This window comes from Sesamum indicum, linkage group LG9 (assembly GCF_026168435.1).
Source record: "Sesamum indicum cultivar Baizhima isolate 11 linkage group LG9, ASM2616843v1, whole genome shotgun sequence".
Classification (NCBI taxonomy): Eukaryota; Viridiplantae; Streptophyta; class Magnoliopsida; order Lamiales; family Pedaliaceae; genus Sesamum; species Sesamum indicum.
Window position 1 is genome coordinate 23,210,807 of NC_142665.1, and position 19,277 is coordinate 23,230,083.

General features: G+C 34.5%; 3 protein-coding genes across 3 annotated transcripts; 1 reads left to right on the forward strand and 2 right to left on the reverse strand.

Moving 5' to 3' along the window:
* Positions 1–4,007: 4,007 nt before the first annotated feature.
* LOC105177686 (uncharacterized) lies at positions 4,008–5,519 on the forward strand. Its single transcript, XM_088885338.1, has one exon. It carries the CDS (start codon positions 4,241–4,243, stop codon positions 5,246–5,248), a length of 1,008 nt encoding a protein of 335 aa, XP_088741464.1. The 5' UTR covers positions 4,008–4,240; the 3' UTR covers positions 5,249–5,519.
* Positions 5,520–6,922: 1,403 nt separating this feature from the next.
* On the reverse strand, positions 6,923–9,883 carry SKS16 (SKU5 similar 16). Its single transcript, XM_011100921.3, has 8 exons — positions 9,631–9,883; positions 9,429–9,538; positions 8,821–9,091; positions 8,634–8,733; positions 8,190–8,538; positions 7,704–8,069; positions 7,509–7,590; positions 6,923–7,409 (listed from the first exon to the last, which is right to left on the reverse strand). The coding sequence occupies exons 1-8, from the start codon at positions 9,763–9,765 to the stop codon at positions 7,215–7,217; spliced, it is 1,608 nt and encodes a 535-aa protein (XP_011099223.1). The 5' UTR covers positions 9,766–9,883; the 3' UTR covers positions 6,923–7,214.
* Positions 9,884–13,395: 3,512 nt separating this feature from the next.
* Positions 13,396–16,857, reverse strand: LOC105177684 (protein SKU5 SIMILAR 14). The gene is made up of 9 exons (XM_011100918.3): positions 16,665–16,857; positions 16,202–16,385; positions 16,003–16,112; positions 15,320–15,590; positions 15,000–15,096; positions 14,493–14,838; positions 14,030–14,395; positions 13,862–13,940; positions 13,396–13,770 (listed from the first exon to the last, which is right to left on the reverse strand). Exons 2-9 carry the CDS (start codon positions 16,343–16,345, stop codon positions 13,564–13,566), a joined length of 1,620 nt encoding a protein of 539 aa, XP_011099220.1. The 5' UTR covers positions 16,346–16,385; positions 16,665–16,857; the 3' UTR covers positions 13,396–13,563.
* Positions 16,858–19,277: the final 2,420 nt, after the last annotated feature.

Below are 19,277 nucleotides of genomic sequence, written 5' to 3' on the forward strand. Positions count from 1 at the left end.
TATTATGTGTCTTTGTGGTCTATTTATGTCCTTTTGTTATATTTTTGTGTGCTTGAATAGATATGTATTCTCATTTTCTTTTACTTGATATGAATGAGTATTTATTTAAGTGAAAAGCAATAACCGAAAAAGAGAGAGTGCATTGTCCCTGTTCTTTTTTCCCTTCAATATATCTCATTTGCAAGGGTGGTCTTGGATTGATTTATTGAACTAAAGGGAATATAGTGAGAGAAAATGAGTGGAGGATTGATGAAATCTGATATATGCCTTGGGTGGTTATGATCTGCTAACCCATTCTTGAGAAGTATTGTTGAATGATGCCCCTTCCTTGTTTCGACTTTTTCATTTCCTTTTTTGTGCTTCTTTTTGTTTCTTATGTGTGTGTGTGTGAGTGTGTGTGTAGTGTGCGGGTGTGTGCTGTGTGGGGTGTGTGTGTGTGTGCATGTGCGGTGTGTGTGTGTGTGTGTGTGAGTGAGTGTGTGTGTGGTGTGTGGGTGTGGGGGGGTGTGGGTGTGCACATGTGTGTGTGTGTGCATGTGGGTGTGTGTCACGGTAGAACATGCTAAACTCTCATTTTGAACATAGAAGAAGTGAAGTGTTACTTTTATCTTCTGCGCCAACAAATGCCATCTTCGTCTTGTTACATTTGTCATTCTTCTTCAATTTCTAGGTCTTCATTTCTATGTACACAATTCTTTTTCTTGCGCAGGATGTCACCATAGTTTCGCAACATTTTATGCTCATTACAAGTATTATGTGTCTTTGTGGTCTATTTATATCCTTTGTAATATTTTTGTGTGCTTGAATAGATGTATATTCTCATTTTTGTTTACCTGATATGAATGAGAATTTATTGAAATGAAGAGAAATAACTGGAAAAGAGAGAACGCATTGTCCCTCTTTTTTTTTACTTTCAATATATCTCGTTAGCAAGAGTGGTTTTGGATTGATTTACTTTACTAAAGGGGATATAGTGAGAGAAAATGAGTGGAGAATTGATAAAATCTGAATGCCTTGGGTGGTAATGATCTGCTAACCAATTCTTGAGAAATTTTATTGAATGATGCCCCCTCCTTGTTCCGACTTTTCCATTTCTCTGTCTGTACGTCTTGTTTTTTTTGTGTGTGTGTGTGTGTGCGGGGTGTGTATGTGTGTGTGTGTGTGTGTGCGGGGTGTCTATGTGTGAGTGTGTGAGTGTGTGTGTGTGTGGGTGTGGGTGTGGGGGTGTGTGTGTGTGTGTGGTGTGTGGGTGTGGTGTGTGTGTGTGTGGTTTATAAATTACTTAATTTGTTGCTGAAATTAAAGAGAATTAATCATCTTGGATCATCTGTCAGTATTCGATCAACATCTCATTGTATGATGTATTATTTGTTTCATGAGCTTTATATGAATTTTATTATTTTATCCTGTAAAATAACATTGATAGAAAGAGCAGAATTTGAGTCTTATTAATTGTTCAAACTCCTTATCTGCAGTTTATGAGCGACGTTTGTCTACGTTGTTATGATAAAATCTTGAAAATACATATTGTTTTAATTTATTTTTCTATTAAGGTTTGTATTATGAATTTATTTAATTTTGTATATATTTATTTAACGCGTATTTAAGCATACATCGGCGTATTCAATATTACATGTATAAAATATTAAATAATCAAAAAAAATTCAAACCAATTAATTTAAATGATATAGTCAAAATTTGGTCATTGATTAACACGATTGCATGGACATACGGAAGAGATTGATTCAAGCACAAACAAAAGTTCCACAAAAACAACAACATTAACAGTGTTGAATAATTAGCAAGCAAGAAATCAGACCCCCTCGTGTTGCAAAACAGTTGCAAATACTTATGATTGGTAATAATGATGCGCTCGTGGTCGTGTGTTCATCATTATTAATATATTAGGGTTTTGACAGCCAAATTGAAGCCATAACTTTCGGGCCACTGCAATTTTCAGTAATTGGATAGGGGATGGGGAGTGGGGGATTATGACAAAATTAAATTTTACTCAATCAAATTAATTATAAAGTAAGTATAATATATATTTATTATATAATAACGTAGACAAACATCGTCAAGATACTATACTCGATATATTAATTATATAATATATATCAAATTAATTAATTATTTTATAAAATTATGTATGAATTACATCGCTAAAATACTGTACTCGATATATTATTAATTAATTAAAATTTAATAAATTTGATTTAAATTAAAATTTTCTAGGAAGGGAATGGGGTGGGGTGGGAATGCCTTTACACGTAATTCCACGCCATAAGCCGCTCTTCTTGAACTTGTAATCATTACATTCCTACACGAATTGAACAAAACCACCCCACACACACCCTAATTAATCAAGATTATTCTTGTCCGAATATTGATTGTTGTAATGATTATAGATTCCCCAGCTCTTCTTCCAACTGCATTCAAAATCTTAATTTATTGAGACCACCTCAAAATTGCACTGTGGTCTGAGATTTCAAATTTTTGGGATTGGAACAACAGTCGCTTTATTCCCTCTTAATAATTAATACATATATAGTAACATAATTAGACGTGTAATAGTGTGTGGCACGTGTTGTAGATCAGTTGTATGTAAAGAAGTAGACTGACCAATCTCGACCTGGAAAATTCTACGTGATTTGACGTCTCGGAAGAAAGAATTGGATTAGGACAATTCAATGACATAATTTAATTTTCGGTTTGTTGGTGAGAACTGTTTGAGTGAACATGAAAGTTGTGTGTTTTCATACGTGGGTTTGATTCCTATGACTCATCAATAACAGTATCTCAACATTGTATGACATTTTGGTAGTAAGTTCATATAATCAGACAAAATATTTACAATTCATGGGACACTTGTGTTCTATTTTAAACTCTATTTCATTGCGTGATACATCCTCTGCCCGGTAATTAGAAAACTACAAATTCTTACACATAAAGGATTTCGTTTGAAATCGCACTGCGATCTAGTAGGTGGGAAAAACATCCACTTAACCTCAGCAAGAAATTAATAGAATCAATATATATCCTCATGTGGGACACATCAGAATGTATATAAAAATATATAGTTAAAATACTACATGTCTTTATTCTTTAATTAATTATTTAAATATCTAAATCATGAGTTGGTTGTTCAATAAAGACCCAAAAATACATTTAGATATTGAATTAAAATTTTTAATTGAGAAAAGGTGCTAAAGAGCTGTTTGTGTATGTCAACAAGAAATATTATTCCTTCTGAGGGTAGCGCCCCGCAGATTGTCCCACATACACTATTTATAAATAGGAAATATGCACTTTTAATCTTGTAATTTTAGGTCGTTAACAACTTAATTTTTGTAATTTATTCTATTTATATATTTAGTTTTTTTAATGAATTCCCAAACATGTTAACAACTTAATTTTGGTCCTCTTTGGACAAATTTAGTCATGTATTAATAATTTTTGTTCTCTTCGATACTGGAGTAGATATCATTTTGGGTCCGTAACTAATAGTTTGTTAGAACTAAAATTGTTAATAAATTTAAATTTGTCCAAAAAGGACAAAAAATGAAATGTTAAGGACTAAATTTGTAAACAATAGCTAAATGTATAAATAGAGTAAGTTATTGGATCAAAAGTGCTAAAAATTGGTAGTTACATGATTAGAAATGTAATTTTATGTTACAAATAATTCAAACAGATAAATAAAATAGAAAATATTGACGATTTGATTTTTTATTTCAAATTCAAGTGCATCATTTTAATCAATTTAATATATATACACTAGGTAAAGAAAGATTACATTATACATTTTAATTTAAAAAAATTTATACATAGAGTGCATGTATACCTTAAATAAAATAAAGATGTAATAAGATTTAAAATAAAAATATAATCTGGATATATTGTCCCTTTCTATCTCCCACCAAAAAAGAAAAAAGAAAAAAACAACAAAAATCCAAATTTAAAAGCATTTATTATGGAGAATAGACAAAGTGGGTTGTCCCTTTATTGTTTTCATCCTATATTAAACTTTGCCTGGCTTTAGATCTTCTGCTGCTCCTCTACCCCATATAATTTTGGCGAGAAACCCATTCAACTGATCAAGAAACAAAGCCAAGCAACTCTTCTTGTTTTACATACATCACATACACAAACAAAACCTACTTTCTTTGCCTTTTCCAGTGCCAAAAAGACTAAGTATCCATCTTTTCTTCATCTGTTCTTGAATTGCGAGAGGGAAAAGATGATTCAAGAGCTGTTGGGGGGGAGTAATGTTAGCATCATTGGAGGGGAAAGATCTAAACTCTCTACCCCGGTTTGTGGGGGAATTCTTGATGGTTCCCCTTCTCATTCACTGCCCTCTTCTTCTCCTTCACCCTCTTCTTCTTCTACTAGTGTTGGCACCACGGCTGCCGCCGCCGCAGCCGCCGCCTCGGAGAACTTGAGGTGCCCTCGCTGTGATTCTTCAAACACCAAGTTTTGCTACTACAACAACTACAACCTCACTCAGCCTCGCCATTTCTGCAAGACTTGCCGACGCTACTGGACTAAGGGTGGAGCCTTGAGAAACGTCCCCATTGGCGGCGGATGCCGGAAAAACAAGAACACCACCATAACCACGGCAGTCGGCAAGTCGAGCTCTGCCGGAAAGTTGAAGACAGTCTCACAGGAGCTGGGGAAATCAGGCCTTTTCAGCGGTTTCGACCATGCTGAGGCCCTCTCCGCAAACCCCATACTGTGGGCCTCCTCTCAAAATTCCCATTTTCTTTCCTTACTCAGAGCAAACCAAAGCCCTAACCCTACTCATCTGCCAAATTCCATCTCCGTGAAGGAGGAAAACGCGCTGTTTGGATCATCCCACTTGAGCCAAGAATCATCCATTTCCAGCGGCGGGCTGAATCCTCGGGTCATGAGCTTGGACCCACTTGCCCCGATCCACTTACCCTCCATGGGGCAGTCAAATTCCTTATACAGAAACCAAACTCAACCCGCCCAAGCCAGTATCATACATGGTGAAGTCCAGAATAACGGGCTTCAAGAACTGTATCAAAGGCTCAGATCATCGTCATCAACCAGTTGTTACCCTGAAAATGCACAAGTAATTCTTGGAAATGTGGCTTCTGCAGCTTCTTCAACTGCTTCTGCCATTCTTGAATCAGCTCCAGTTGCAGCACCAGGTGAATTCGGGTTCTGGAATCCTACAATTTCTTGGCCCACAGATTTGCCCACAACCAATGGTGCTTACCCTTAATCGAGACTCTTAATTATTATCTAATAAGTAACATTAAAAAACTTCAATTTTCTCTTATAGTTTAATCAGTTCAGAAATTATCAAAACTAGGGTTTGATGTTTCTCTACTTTTACTTCCATGTGATGGTCATCTGGGGTGTGGTATATGAACATGACTGTAGCTTTTACTTTGTCTCTTTTAACTCAGTGGGCTTAACTGTGTGTTCTCTTTCAGTGTACTGGAATTGTGTGGAAGGATTAGGTTTTTAAATTATTATCTTTTCCCCCTTAATTATGCCTTCATCATCAGCAGTGCAGCACAGTATATATGCCTATATATATATATATAAGTATTTTCTTGATATACGAGAAGATTCACATCACACAAAGAAGATACGGACAATATCTTGAGTTTGTATAATTCTTAGACAACAAGTACGATTATTATAATGTTAGAAATCTTGTTGATTTACTGAAGATTGCAGTAGTTGTGGATACGTTGTAAGGTGATGAGCGTGCTGGTGAGCAGACAGCTAATGCAGATTCTTAACTTGTTTGTTTTATATATATCTGATGTTGTGAGAAAATGCTGATAACAAGAGTTGAAGCAGCCTTTGGGGAAGAGTTTCCTGAAATCTGCAATTTGATTCTCACAGTTGGAAGGATTCCATTCCATGCACCTGCAACCCAAAAGTACTACCTAGCTACCTAGCTACACCATTCTGATTTAGATATATAAGTATTATATATTCTCTGACACAACTTACACACAAACATGGAAGCACGACTTTAGTTAAACACCTTGTCACCCTGATTCTATCCAGTATAACTATGAATTCGTGTTTATAGAGACAAAAATGGACAATTATTATACCATACTTACTATCAGAATTTTCTATATGTATGGACAAATTCGATATTTTTAATTGATTTTTTACGGATGTTAAAAAGGAAAAACTGGGCTAATATAGAGGTCTGTTGGAGACCATGGGCTTTGAGAGAAATATTAAGCCCGTCGAAAACTGGGGCCGCAGAGATTTGCTGTATTAGTCATGACCAGAGATTCGATTTCCCGTAAGTTCGATAAATCAAGTTTTATAAGATCGGGCCAGTTTGGTTGAAGATCACTATCTATAAATATAGCGTGTTTGATCTGATTTTGAGACCCAATTCATGAGCCCAAGGTCGACTTTATTAATTTAACATTAGACAGATAGGTGAGAATTTCCAAGTTGTTTCTAATTACTCGTTCTTACTAATTTATGTAATCACAAATATTGCTCAAGTCCAATGTAAATTAATTTCAACGAGTCATATTACTGCGAAAAAAATATATATATGATTTCTCATTATAATTAATTACCATAATTAAAAGTGAAAAGATAGAATACTAGTTAATTTCGAGTGCACAACTGGTATTAGTTATTGTTTCTGTAGGCGAGGGCGAATTAGTCATAATTAAAAAATATTTCGAACATAGCATTTAAATTTTTATATTATTTTGTTTATTATAATAGAAAATATGTATTTACAATAAAAATTTTAATATAGCCATTTATATTATGGAGAATATATATGTATATATTTGGTAGTGTATTGAACTGAAAGAATTACCGTACAATTTGTTCACTGGTCTGATCTTTCAATTATACATGCATGGCTTCTTTCCATTGAAAAGATCGCGACGACTATGAATTTGAAAATGAAACTGTTTAATTATAGCCATCAATCAATTTGACAGATGACTACAGAATACAAATCATAGCTAAAACTAAAATGACAATATCAACTTCTTTATCCCTTTTTCCTCCTTCAATGTTCCCATACAACACGATTTAATTCTCCATTTCTTTTTTGTCTTTCTTTTTGTTCTTTTTTTTTTTCCAGACAGTCACACCCTCGTAACTGATATAAAAGAAACATAAGATAAAAGATTTAGCAGAAAACAGAAAATGTAACATTCAACCATCCATCACTCCAATTAGTACTAATGCTTGACCTTGCCACAGAGCAATGCATTTGGCGGGATGTCGTATTCAGTAAACAGGCTACGTTCGTCGTTCCACACTCTAACATACAGTTCTTGTCCCAGGTATCGTCTTGGCCAAATCGCAGACCTTAAATTCCACATTCCCTTATTGTCCAGTGACACCAAAATCGCGCTCCAAGAATAAGGATACACCTGTGTAAGAATACCGAGAATTTTCAAGAACGTTAATGAACAAGTTCGAGTTGAGGTCCAAATCTTGTTAGTCCCAAAAGTGCCCACTTATGATATTACCTGGACTGTGTATCTGGTCGGGGCATCATTGTAATTGTAGAAGCGTCTCCTCAATGTAGTATTCCACTTGCCACTACCAAACCTGTATATATGTTTACAATTTATTTGATTATAATTAGGCAAATGAATATTTCAGACAAAATCTAAGGCTTCTTTTGCTACATTTAGGCTTATTAAAACACGTGGTGGCCTTACCCTACAGTCCAGAAATCGTAGCCATCTAGATGCCAAGACTGGATGGTGGATTCACTATTCTGGAACACGATTTCGACGAAATCGTGTAGAGTGGTTCCAACTACTGAGGTTCCAAGAGCTGCAGGGCCTGCTGGAGGGCTGTCCTTGATTGAGTTTAAGGTGAAGACATCAGGGATGTTGAAATAGTCAGCAAGCTTCAATGGGGTGTCCGGATTTATGTAAGACACCTTATTAACTGCGTATCTCAGCTTTCCGTTAATTTTAGCAGCAGAGTTTTCTAACACTATTGTCCGCACGACTTGTATGGTTCCGTAGTGGAATGAGCCCTGTGGGTTAGGCCTGGCTGCATTTGCCGTCAAATTCCATCTGTATATATGCAAAAGTGCAAACAAGTGTATTAGTATCTGGCTCTTCTGAGTTGACAGGCCGACTCAGAAGATTCTTGTCTATCATGTCAGGTTTGGCCAAGAAGCTAGTGTTAAATACCTGACAGTTCTGGCTTGCTTCATGGACCAGTGAACATGGTAAGTTGGTGCAACGGGTAGTGGCCCTGAGGCTGGACTGTTAGAGCCCTGATAGTGAAGGACTGCGGTCGCGGTCAGAATAGGTTTGGTGAAACGAGTGGAGGCGACGATGAAATAGTCTTTAGGATTATGGCTGTGTACGGTCACCAAGAAGGAGCTGGACTGTCCGACGTGAATGTCCAGTGACTCGTACATTTCCTGCATCGTATGCGACCCTTCGCACTCCACCAGGCGTAGTGTGTGTCCCTGAATCCTGAAGTTTATCGACGTTGTCATTCCTACATTCGACACTCTGAACAAATAGGTTTGCCCTGGAATTTCACCAGCATTTAGTTTTCTCCCGAACCATGAAGGATATTGTGTAATACATTAAAAGTCTATATATATAGAACACTATGTATTATACCTGGCACGACATTGAAGGAAGTCAAACGAGGTTTCCCGTTTATGAGGATGCCGTCAGGAAGTGGGAAAGGGTTCCCTGAATCCAGGATTTGTTGCAATTCCTGCAAGCCATGTCCTAATATTAGATTGAGAACCCTAACTATCAAACTGCTGGAAAATATGCAATGAAGCGTTTAAATGTCATTAACCTTGTGATCTTTCTTCCACCAGTCGCTGACAAGGACTGTGAATTCCTCGTATGGCTTGGGGTACGGAACTGGAATCACGGACCTGGCCAAGATATTGAATCCTCCGAACCCGCCGGCGGCTCTGTGCATTAGCGTGGACGGGAAGTAGGTGAAGGTCCCGATTTGATCCTTCATTTGCATCTTGTATGTCCAATTTGAGTTTGGAGGAATCGGACAGTTCGTTCCGAGCACACCATCTTGCCATGAAGTCTTCCTTTGTTTCACTCCGTTCCTAGTGTAATTTACCATGCAAGAGAATTAGTCATGATATCTTAATTCAACTTTCACGTGCTCAATTTTGTACATACATTAATATGGAATAATTATATATAAATATGCCGAACTTCAAATATAATAATTAAAAAAAATCCTTCTAAACAATTGCATTGACATCACTCGTAGTTATATTTTTAATTTAATGACATTATAATGTCTTGCCGACTTGGGTTTAGGAGGAATTTATAAAATAAATAAGATTTCAGGCAATACTGTATAAACTCAAATTTAAGGTATATTGTCAGTGTAATTTATAGCAAAATTTACATAAAGAAGAAGAAAGGTGAACCCACCATGTGAGGAGAAGAGGTTCGTCCAATTTGTTCTCAAGATTAACAATAACATTGTCATTGGTGACAACATTAACAGTGGGGCCTGGAAATTGTCCGTTAATGAGAATTCCCTGTAAAGTTCACAAGAAACACTAATGTTAGAAGTCATATAATCAAGTACATCAAAATTACGGTTCTGTACAGTAATAGGAGCAAAATTTACCCTTTGTTTAACGTCAAGAGGTGAAATTTCCCCATATTCGACTACCCAATTGAGATATACATAGGGGTCTTCAGCCCTGACATACGAAACCAGACTCAAACAGGCCAAAATTCCCAGGACAATGGCCTGTCTCATTTTAACCAATGAAGTTTCCTCCGAATATCCGAAAAAAATTAAAAAGCAAGAACGAAAAACAATACTGTAAAGATGGAGGAGGAAATAAGAAGTGAGCAATGACCAAATGACAGGTGCAAGGCAGAAGCTTATATAACAAAGTGACCCGCCCAGAAACCAACAACGTAGAGGATCGAACTGCATGCTAACATGGTGTGCCACTCGGATTTCGAGAAGAAATCTAGAGCTCATTTGCGCCGTACTTCTTGCTCATTAATGCTTTCGTCAATTCTAACATCTACTAAAATCTATTTGACTCGATTTCTTGTAAGTTTCATGTCTTCAACTTAAAGTAATTAGTTTATTTTAGTCTGAATCTTGATTATTCTAACATTATGGGATTTCTTTCGTTTGGTGAAACAAATAGCAAATGTGGTTGGCATTGAGTATAGAAGTTCCCGCCTCGAAACTTCAAGTTGATTGGTTAGTTTATACGTTGCCTTGCAGACAAAATTGTCGCGTTAATTCTATAAAAATATCAATCATGTCGAAGCGATTAATACTTCTATCTAAAGTGATCACTTATTTCGTAGAATGCAATTACAATAATCGAATTTGCTGAATTAATGAATTTTCCTTGAGAAATTAATAAGTGGCAAATGAATTAAGATTTTGGTATCGATCAGCGTCGACCATAATGATTAAGATTGATGTATGGATATGAAGTAAACCGTCCGAACTCCATTTAAATTTAAATATTTATTTCATTTTATACGAAATATATTAATTACTTGCAATACGCTGAAATTATATAAATTATTGTAATTATGTGGTTGCTTCAAATTAAGATATGGTTTGCTTCATTGATATGTAATGACAGGACTGATGTATGGTTGGGTTGGAGAATTCGCACTCTAAGGAGTGAGATTCGTCGGTGGTGGTGATGGAGAATTGTGAGAAAGCGAGAAGGACGCAGCCAAGGACGGATCATCATTAATTATAGGGTTAAATAATTATCAGTTTTGTCGAAAATAATTAATTAATAATGGAGATGATAAATGGGGGTGTGGTGCAGTAAAAGTGTTTTCACATGGAAGACAATGTGAGGATATATCAACTCTAAGTGTACTATATAATTTCATTCACTAATCCCCATTTTCCACAAATCATATCATAACCTAAAGTTTTATTTTTTTATCATTATTATTACCACCACAGAAAGAAAAATATAAAGAAAGAAAGGAATAGCTAGTAACCTAATTAATGGGGTCAACTAGTCACCTTCCCGTGAGGAGATTAATTGTTTCTCCTTAGTAGGTTTATAGCTATAATTATTCGCATTGAAAATTGAAATCAAAATTAAATTAATTATATAATAAGTATTAAATTTATTTTTTAATTAGTTTTAAATTTAATTAAATTCAATGTGGGTTAAATATATTCATAATCGCCTCATATAGTTAGACGCGACGCACATAGAATTAGTTCATGGCGCTTTCTTGAATTTTTATTTTCATGCAAATTATAGAATCTTTTCACTTTATATGATCATATCAAGTCATAAACTTAAGTGCATACGAATCTAAATTGGCAAAAAATAGGTTAAAGAATTTCTGCCCGTGGGAGTAGAATTTAGAAGATCAAATGTATCGAGCAAGAATTATTTTTTATAATTAGTACTTACCAACTCCTCAAATTATTTATATTTTGAGAGTTTTGTTTTATAATGATAGCATTATTGATATTGCAATAAATTGAATAATATATGAGTTCCAATATTTGAGCCAATTAAGCTAAAATATAGAGCCACTAGGTTAACTTGATATTGAGGTTGTTAAATAACAACTATACCCTCAATGTACGAGAATGGCACTCATGACACTTTGAGACAAGGAAAATATTACTTCGATAAAAGATAGAAAGTTTCATAGAGTCATAACTTTTTTTTTTTTTCTTTTTCTAGAAACAATAAACTATATTATAAATTGAAATATAATTAAGATTTAACATATTTTTTACAGTTAAATTGGAGTCCAAAAGCTTAAATTTGTAAAGTTATAAAAATTAAACTTTAATAGTTAGACGATGAGAAATTGTAATTTATGCCCGACAACTTACCTCGTTGTGATTGTCCCACTGTTTTAACACTCATCAAATTTGCACGTATTCCGTTAGGTAACTAACAATTGATTTAATGGAGAGAGAACATGTAATCTTCCATCAAATGTTTAAAGAAATTTATGATTGAGACTAAATTGCAAACTTTTGTGATTTGTGAAATTAAAATCTGGTAAGTAGTAAATTAATTGGATTGAAATTGTAAAGAGGATAGATTGTAGGAAGTAAATTGTAATTTTTCCGGTTAGATGAGTATGCTTTGGATGGATTGGAGATGAGATGTTTTAGAGGGGGTAGCACGCAGCAAGTTTGGAAATCGACTTGGGAACCATAAAGCGTACTTTCAGTTTCGCTTATACGTTTCCCATTAAAATCGTCTTTCTCCTTTAATTGTTATTTTACTTCCTTTTTGTACTGTACTAGAGTTTGTTCATGATATGGCACTTGGTCCAAACTCCAAAGTATTTTGAGATCCACGTGAAGTTACCCCCATGTGCACATCACGTGACATTAAGTGCAACAACAAAGATATTTATGTTTTTTATTGTTATTATTATTATTATTTGTTTTTATGAGAAAGAAGAACATCTTACTTAGTCTAGTAGATAGCTAGGACATACTTTTGGGCCTAATGTCTTCTCACTCCAATTTGTTTTGGGCTAACGCAGTCCAATTATCAAGATGATGGCACAGTCATTGGAGTTGGGCCTCGGATGTGATGCACTGTTTGGGCCTATGAATGGATAAAACCCATTTTTTACGGCTTAAATACAATAATCCTGTTCCTGTGAAAATATAATGGTAAATTACAATTACCTCTCTTGAGATTTGGTATAATTACGAATACCCTCTTGTTATTTAAAAAGATACAAATACCCCTATGTTGTTTCATGGATTATGTAAATTTTGGATAAAATTACAAAATTTTCAACTCTGTCCTTACTGTATTTTCTATTTTTTTAAAAAATTAAAAATTTATAGAAAAATCGGATTGGGTGGATGGAACAATTTTAAAATTACAAAAAAAAATCCACTTAATACATAAAAAATTAAAAAAATAAATAAAATTATAATTCTTAATCCACAATAAAATTTTGGTTAATTCACCAAAAAAATGAATTAAAACCTAACGGATTAAGCTAACAATTACACAATCATTAAACAAGGGGAGTATTGATAATTTTTTAACCAATGAGGGAACATTTGTAATTATGCCAAACGTTAGGACAGGTCGTTGTAATTTACCCTAAATATAATGCAGAGGTAGTGAGAGCTTGTTTGTAAAGCACATGTCTTTTAGGAAGGCTTTGTGCCATTAATATTTTTCACAAGAAGATAAAATGCAACTAATCTGCTTTTATCTAACTACACTGACTGAAATTCATTCAATATGTGCATGAGTGCATCAACTTAGTGCATTAGACATGATGCTCATAAAAATGGACTGATTTCAAAGTGGTCTAAGCCTCTTTGGGGCCACAACCCATTTTTATCAGCATCAAGACACATGGTTTGAATCAATAACACATGAAATTCAGAGCAAGTGGTGCTACAAAGAGCGTCTAAGTTGATCCAAACTGTTAAATTATATGTTTGATATACAAATTGAAGAAGTCAAGAATCTCACTCCCTGTGTATAAAAGCAGCCAACCTCTCATGACCAGAAAACAGAATAAACACTCTATAAAATCTTTAGACTAACTAAGGATGTCTATGGCCGACGGCTTTACCGCAGAGCAGAGCATTAGACGGTATGTTGTATTCATTGGCTAGACTCTGTGTTGGATTGTAAACCCTGAGATAAAATTGCTGTCCGAGGTATTGTCTTCCCCATATTGCAGACCTCATGTTCCACATACCCTGGTTGTCCAATGATACTAGGATAGCAGTCCAAGATTTGGGATATACCTGCAAGGGAACTCAAGCAATGTTATGATCAACCTCACCAGACTTTATTCTAATGGCGGAAATGTCAAATACAATGTTATATACAAGTTACCTGTGTGGTGTGTCTGGTCAAGGCATCAACAAGATTGTACGTTTTCCTGCTAGCTTGTGTCCACTGTCCTGATCCGAATCTATTTGATAACCCAGAGAAAAAAGTATTAGAAACTTAGCTCATTGTGTAGGTGCAAAAAATGAACTCTGTTGATGTGTGACAGCCTACCCGACAACCCAGAAATCATAACCATCGAGATGCCACGATTGCAACGTGTCCTCATTGTTTTGAAAGACTACTTCGATGAATTCATGGAGAGAAGCTCCCATCACAGCCTTTGTTAGCTTGGCACCACTGCCAGATGGAGCACTCGGGATGGAGTTAAGGAGGAAAACACCGGAGATGTTGAAGTAATCGGCGAGCTTCAAAGGAGTGTGAGAGTTGATGTGGGAGACCCCATTGACGGCATATCGTTGCTTCCTTTTGATGATAGGTGCTGAATTAGCCAGCACGATTGTCCTCGATGGTTTTATTTTCCCATAGTGGAAAGAACCCTGAGGGTTAGGCCTTGCTGCATTCGAGGTCAGATTCCACCTGAAACATACACGAGTAAATTTAGGCTTCTGAATGGCAATTTAAGTTTTGGGCTAGCCGTTTTCTCAGGTTTGTTGAGGTCTTCTAGGTTATATACCTGAACGATCTAGCTTGATCAATAGACCATTCTACTTCAGTAGTTGGACCATCTGGGGCAGGCGCAGAAACGGGAATCTCAGAGTTACTATAGTGCACAACTGCAGTGGCACCATAGACTGTATCTGTGAACCTTGTGGATGCAACTACGTAATAGTCTCTTACAGACTGATCCAAGGTGACCAGGACAGTCACAGATTGACCCACATGGACGTCAAGAGAATCGTACATGTTCTGAAGGACATGAGACCCTTCGACCTCGACAAGCTTCAACTTATGACCCTGAATTCTGAAGTTGAAAGAGGTGGACAAGCCAATATTCGAAATCCTGAACATGTAGGTTTTCCCTGGAAATGAAAGCAAGATACAGTGAGCATATACAGCTCTGGCTATAGAAACACTAAATAAAAACAGTAATTCCGTATTCTGTACGAGGTTGTGCTTTCATACTTTCATTTATGAACATTAATTCTTGCAGAATATAAACTATTAAAGTCTGTGAAATAACCTTGATCACCAGTGAAGGTAGGTCCATCATGGCTATGTATAAGGAATCCATCAGGGAAAGGCAGGGGTTTTCCTGAATCCAGTATTTTCTGCAATCTCTGCAACAACATAACCCTAACTATTGTCATACACGCATGATCTGAACTAACAATAAACGTGGAATTATTACAGAAAAACTTATTTCTTACTTTGCTTCTTACTCATCAAAACTAACATGTGAGCAGTTCTTGATTGACTTCTGGGTGAGTTGCATATGACATTATCTTTGTCAGTTAAAAGAACAATAATTGAAGACATCAAGATATAGCAATAAATTCTAACCTGGTGACCACCATGATACCAATCACCAATAAGTAGGGTGAAATCTCCAGCAGGCTTGGCATATGGAACTGGAATCACCGATCTAGCATAGATATTAAGGGCTCCAAAACCTCCAGCAGCTCTGTGCATCCTAGTCGATGGAAAATATGTGTAGCTTCCAATTTGATCCTTAGTTTGGAATTTGTACGTGTAATTTGAGTTGGGCGGGATTGGACAATTAGTTCCCAACACACCATCTTGCCAAGAATTCTTTCTTTGTTTGATCCCATTCCTAGTTCATACAACATGAATCACCCGTAAAGTTACGTCTTGGCTAAACTCTGAACCCATCTGATAAAGAACTGATTCTTGAAATGAATACTCGAAAGCATAGGCACAGGATCTAAACATCATAGGAACTGAAAACACCAAATTCCTACATCCTATATAAGAATAATGGGACATCCTACGATGGTCCGAAAAGTCACGGATAGGACTTCTAGATTGGAACCGATCCATTCAAGAATCTCATGTAACAGGATATATAGTTGTAAATTTTTCTTGAAAATATTGGATAACCGCTGCTCTTCAGTAAGAAATTAGCAAACTAAGCAAGCGAAAATGTAGATCAAATGATTGGACATGAACCTTAACAGAAAAAAAGCCAGGAACATTAAACATGGTACAAGGTGAGTGTGACACACCATGTCAAAAGGAAAGGCTCATCCAACTTGTTCACGACGTTGAGGATTATGTTATCATTGGTCACAGCCTCAAGAGTAGGACCAGGAAATTGACCATTGATGAGTATGATCTGCAAATTTAACCATCAAATTTCTGAACACTCCGTTACACACACAAACACACACATAGTTGAGTGGACAATCTCAAAACGTTGCTAACCTGCTGATCTTCTGGGCCAAGTACCCACTTAGTTCCATAAGTGACAGTCCACGTATAATACTTGTAAGCATCCTCTGCTCTTGCTACAGAGACACTCCAAAACGCCAAGATTGCAAGAAAAGACAGCAAACCTGCTCCTCCCATTTCAACTACTTAAATTGAACGAACGCCCAAACCTCTGAATCTGCAGAAATCCCACTTCAAATACATCACACATTCTTAAGTACAATGCACGAAATCTAACTTCACTAACATGATGAAATCTTAAAATCTAAACCACAAAAAGAAAAATTAGAGCTTGCAGCTATGCGCATTGCACAATAACAATGAGCATATACCAATCTGAAAACAGCACGAACATGAAATGTTGAAGAAATCAACAAGACTACAGAACAACATCATCAGATCTGAAGTGGGATTTAACCAAAGACACGGAAAACACGTGGCAGAAATGGAAATGTACCAGGTTTGAGACGATTGAACAAGTACAAAATGGGAAAGAATAATGGAACGCAACGAGTGAATCTTTCTTCAAAATCAGTGTCTGGTTAGCTGCCTATTGCTACTTCCCAAACTGGGTTTTGGATGTATATATAAACAAAGCTATAACACTGACAGAGCGCTTGAAAAGAAAAAGCTTTCGCGCGCGCCCTGTCTGGATATCACCAACTTTCACATTGCCTCTACGCGTTATTATGATTGTTTTCTTGGTCTTTTTCGAATTTTATTACTAATAATTAATATCAGTTTTTTACGATAATTATTTTTTTTTCCTTCTATATTTAAAACCTCACAGTCAAAAAAAAGTTTTGAATTCAAATTCAATCAACATGAACGTATAATTTATTTTATGATATTTCTATTTTATTTTTGTAATATATTCTTGAACAATGTAGTAATAATTAAAGTTAATTTTATTGGAAAAAAAAAAGGGGTAGTTGGGAATAAAATGTCATAAATCTCGGCGCTGGTCATATGTTATTGATTTCTGTCAGCTTCTTTTCCAACATTTTGATGCATTCAGCATTCTATTTCTCTTTTAGGGTTTTATGTCTGTATAATTATTTGACCATTTTTTCTTTCAATTTCTTGGATGGCCAATTTGATCTTTCCTTCAAACTGAAGCCATGTATACTTCATGCTAGAAATCAAGTTTTGCTTTTCTGTGTTTTAAATATAATGTTTAAGTAAGTTTTTAGATATGTTTACATAATGTGCAAGAAAGAACATTGTAAGGTGGACAAAGTGAACCTATAAGAATTACAGACAACCTAAATTGTACTTTAGTCATTTATAAATCTAGTCTATTTGTGCGATCTAAATTGGATGATTGATTATCTGATCATGGTGAGTGCCTAAATATCTAAGTTCGAGTTTTTTCAGAATTTGCGGTATCCAAAGGACTTGACAAAACTACTAACATGAGCATCAATCAATATTTGATTAAAATTAATCACATGCTCTGTAATCAAATTAAGGGCCGTATCTAATTAATAAAATATTGAAAGTGATCATTTGCAGACATAATTATGGGTTTGAATGGTTGGGAGGTGAGCCACAGCCACCTTCAATTATTTCAGATCACAAGTATTTTAACATTTACGTGGGATAGAATTGAGTATCAGCCTTCACATGCTCCATAATTAATGGGATAATTACATTTACAATCTCCCATTTATTATCTTTTTACATAATTTATTTTTGCCTTTTCAAAAATTATAAAAACCACATCTAGCTGCCTTTAAAATTTTAAAATATCTTTATTGACTAGGTCAACCTTTAAAATAATTTTTCAAGCACAGAAATGCCCTTAAGATGTTTTTGGAATTATTAAAAGGTAGAAAGGATGTCAAAGTAATATATATGAAAATGAGTTATATGACTTGATTTTTTTTAATTTTAATTTAGATTATTTTATTAACTTTTTTATTGAATCTCTAGATAAAATTATAAGTTTTATAGTTAAAATATTAAATTATTTAATTAATATATAAATAAAGTTAGTTAATTGATTATTGGTTTAAATTTAAAAATTATCACACTTGTATAAATTATTAAAAGTAAAAGATTTATCCTCTGTTTTTATTTATAACTAAGTTTTACTAAAATGAAACTAATAATAATTTACACATTTTATATAAATCTAATTAGAATTAATAAAATAAATTTATTTATTTATTAAAAAGATATTTTAACAAAACAGGGTTAGGGTTAGGCGGTGTGGATGGGGCAGAAGGGATAATATATTTTAAATAAATAATTTAATAGTTTAAATATCTTTCTAATAAATAAATTATTTATTTTATTCATTCTAATATGATTTATATAAAATACATAAATTATTTTTAATTTTTTATTTTAGTAAAATTTAGTTATAAATAAAAATAGAGAATAAATAATCTTTTAATTTTACTAATGAATAATTTATATATTAATTAAATAATTGAATACTTTAATTATTAAAAGGTGCAATTCTATATAGAGATTCTATAAAAAAAAAAGTCAATATAAAAATTTATATTTAAATTAAATATTAGTATAAATAATAAAAAAGTATATATGGGGTGATATTACTCATCTCCATAAATATTACTTTGACACTCCTACTTTTTGATAATTATAAAAATATCCCTAAGGATATTTCTATCCTTGAAAAATTATTTCAAAGGTTGACCTAGTCAACAGGGGTATTTTTTTATTTTAAAGGCTGTCAGGGTGGTTTTTATAAAATTTTTAAAAGACGGGGGTAGTTTGTGTAAAAAGATAATAGACGAGGGGTGTAAATGTAATTATTCTTGTTTTTATATTGCCCTCCTCTCTTTTTTTTTTTTCTTTTTTTAACAGGGTGGTGTCTTTAAAGCAAGCAATAAACTGTTACAAATTCGATATGCAGTATAACTATATTTCTAAGTCAGTCAACGACTTCAAGTAAAATAAACAAACAACATAGACATACTACTATAAAAGTAAACTAACACCTACATGCGTAGGATTTTAATATCTTTAAATGTTTGTTTTTTTTTCTAACAATCAGATCATTCTGTTAATCAAAAATCGTCAAAATTATTAATATTAG

Coding starts and splice junctions, on each gene's coding strand:
- LOC105177686 (XM_088885338.1), top strand. CDS start 4,241: ATGATTCAAGAGCTGTTGGGGGGGAGTAATGTTAGCATCATTGGAGGG.
- SKS16 (XM_011100921.3), bottom strand. CDS start 9,765: ATGAGACAGGCCATTGTCCTGGGAATTTTGGCCTGTTTGAGTCTGGTT. Junction 9,092..9,428: donor GAACCTCTTCTCCTCACATG/GTGGGTTCACCT, acceptor AAATTACACTAG/GAACGGAGTGAAACAAAGGA. Junction 8,734..8,820: donor GGTGGAAGAAAGATCACAAG/GTTAATGACATT, acceptor CATGGCTTGCAG/GAATTGCAACAAATCCTGGA.
- LOC105177684 (XM_011100918.3), bottom strand. CDS start 16,345: ATGGGAGGAGCAGGTTTGCTGTCTTTTCTTGCAATCTTGGCGTTTTGG. Junction 15,591..16,002: donor GAGCCTTTCCTTTTGACATG/GTGTGTCACACT, acceptor TGTATGAACTAG/GAATGGGATCAAACAAAGAA. Junction 13,771..13,861: donor TGACCAGACACACCACACAG/GTAACTTGTATA, acceptor GTTCCCTTGCAG/GTATATCCCAAATCTTGGAC.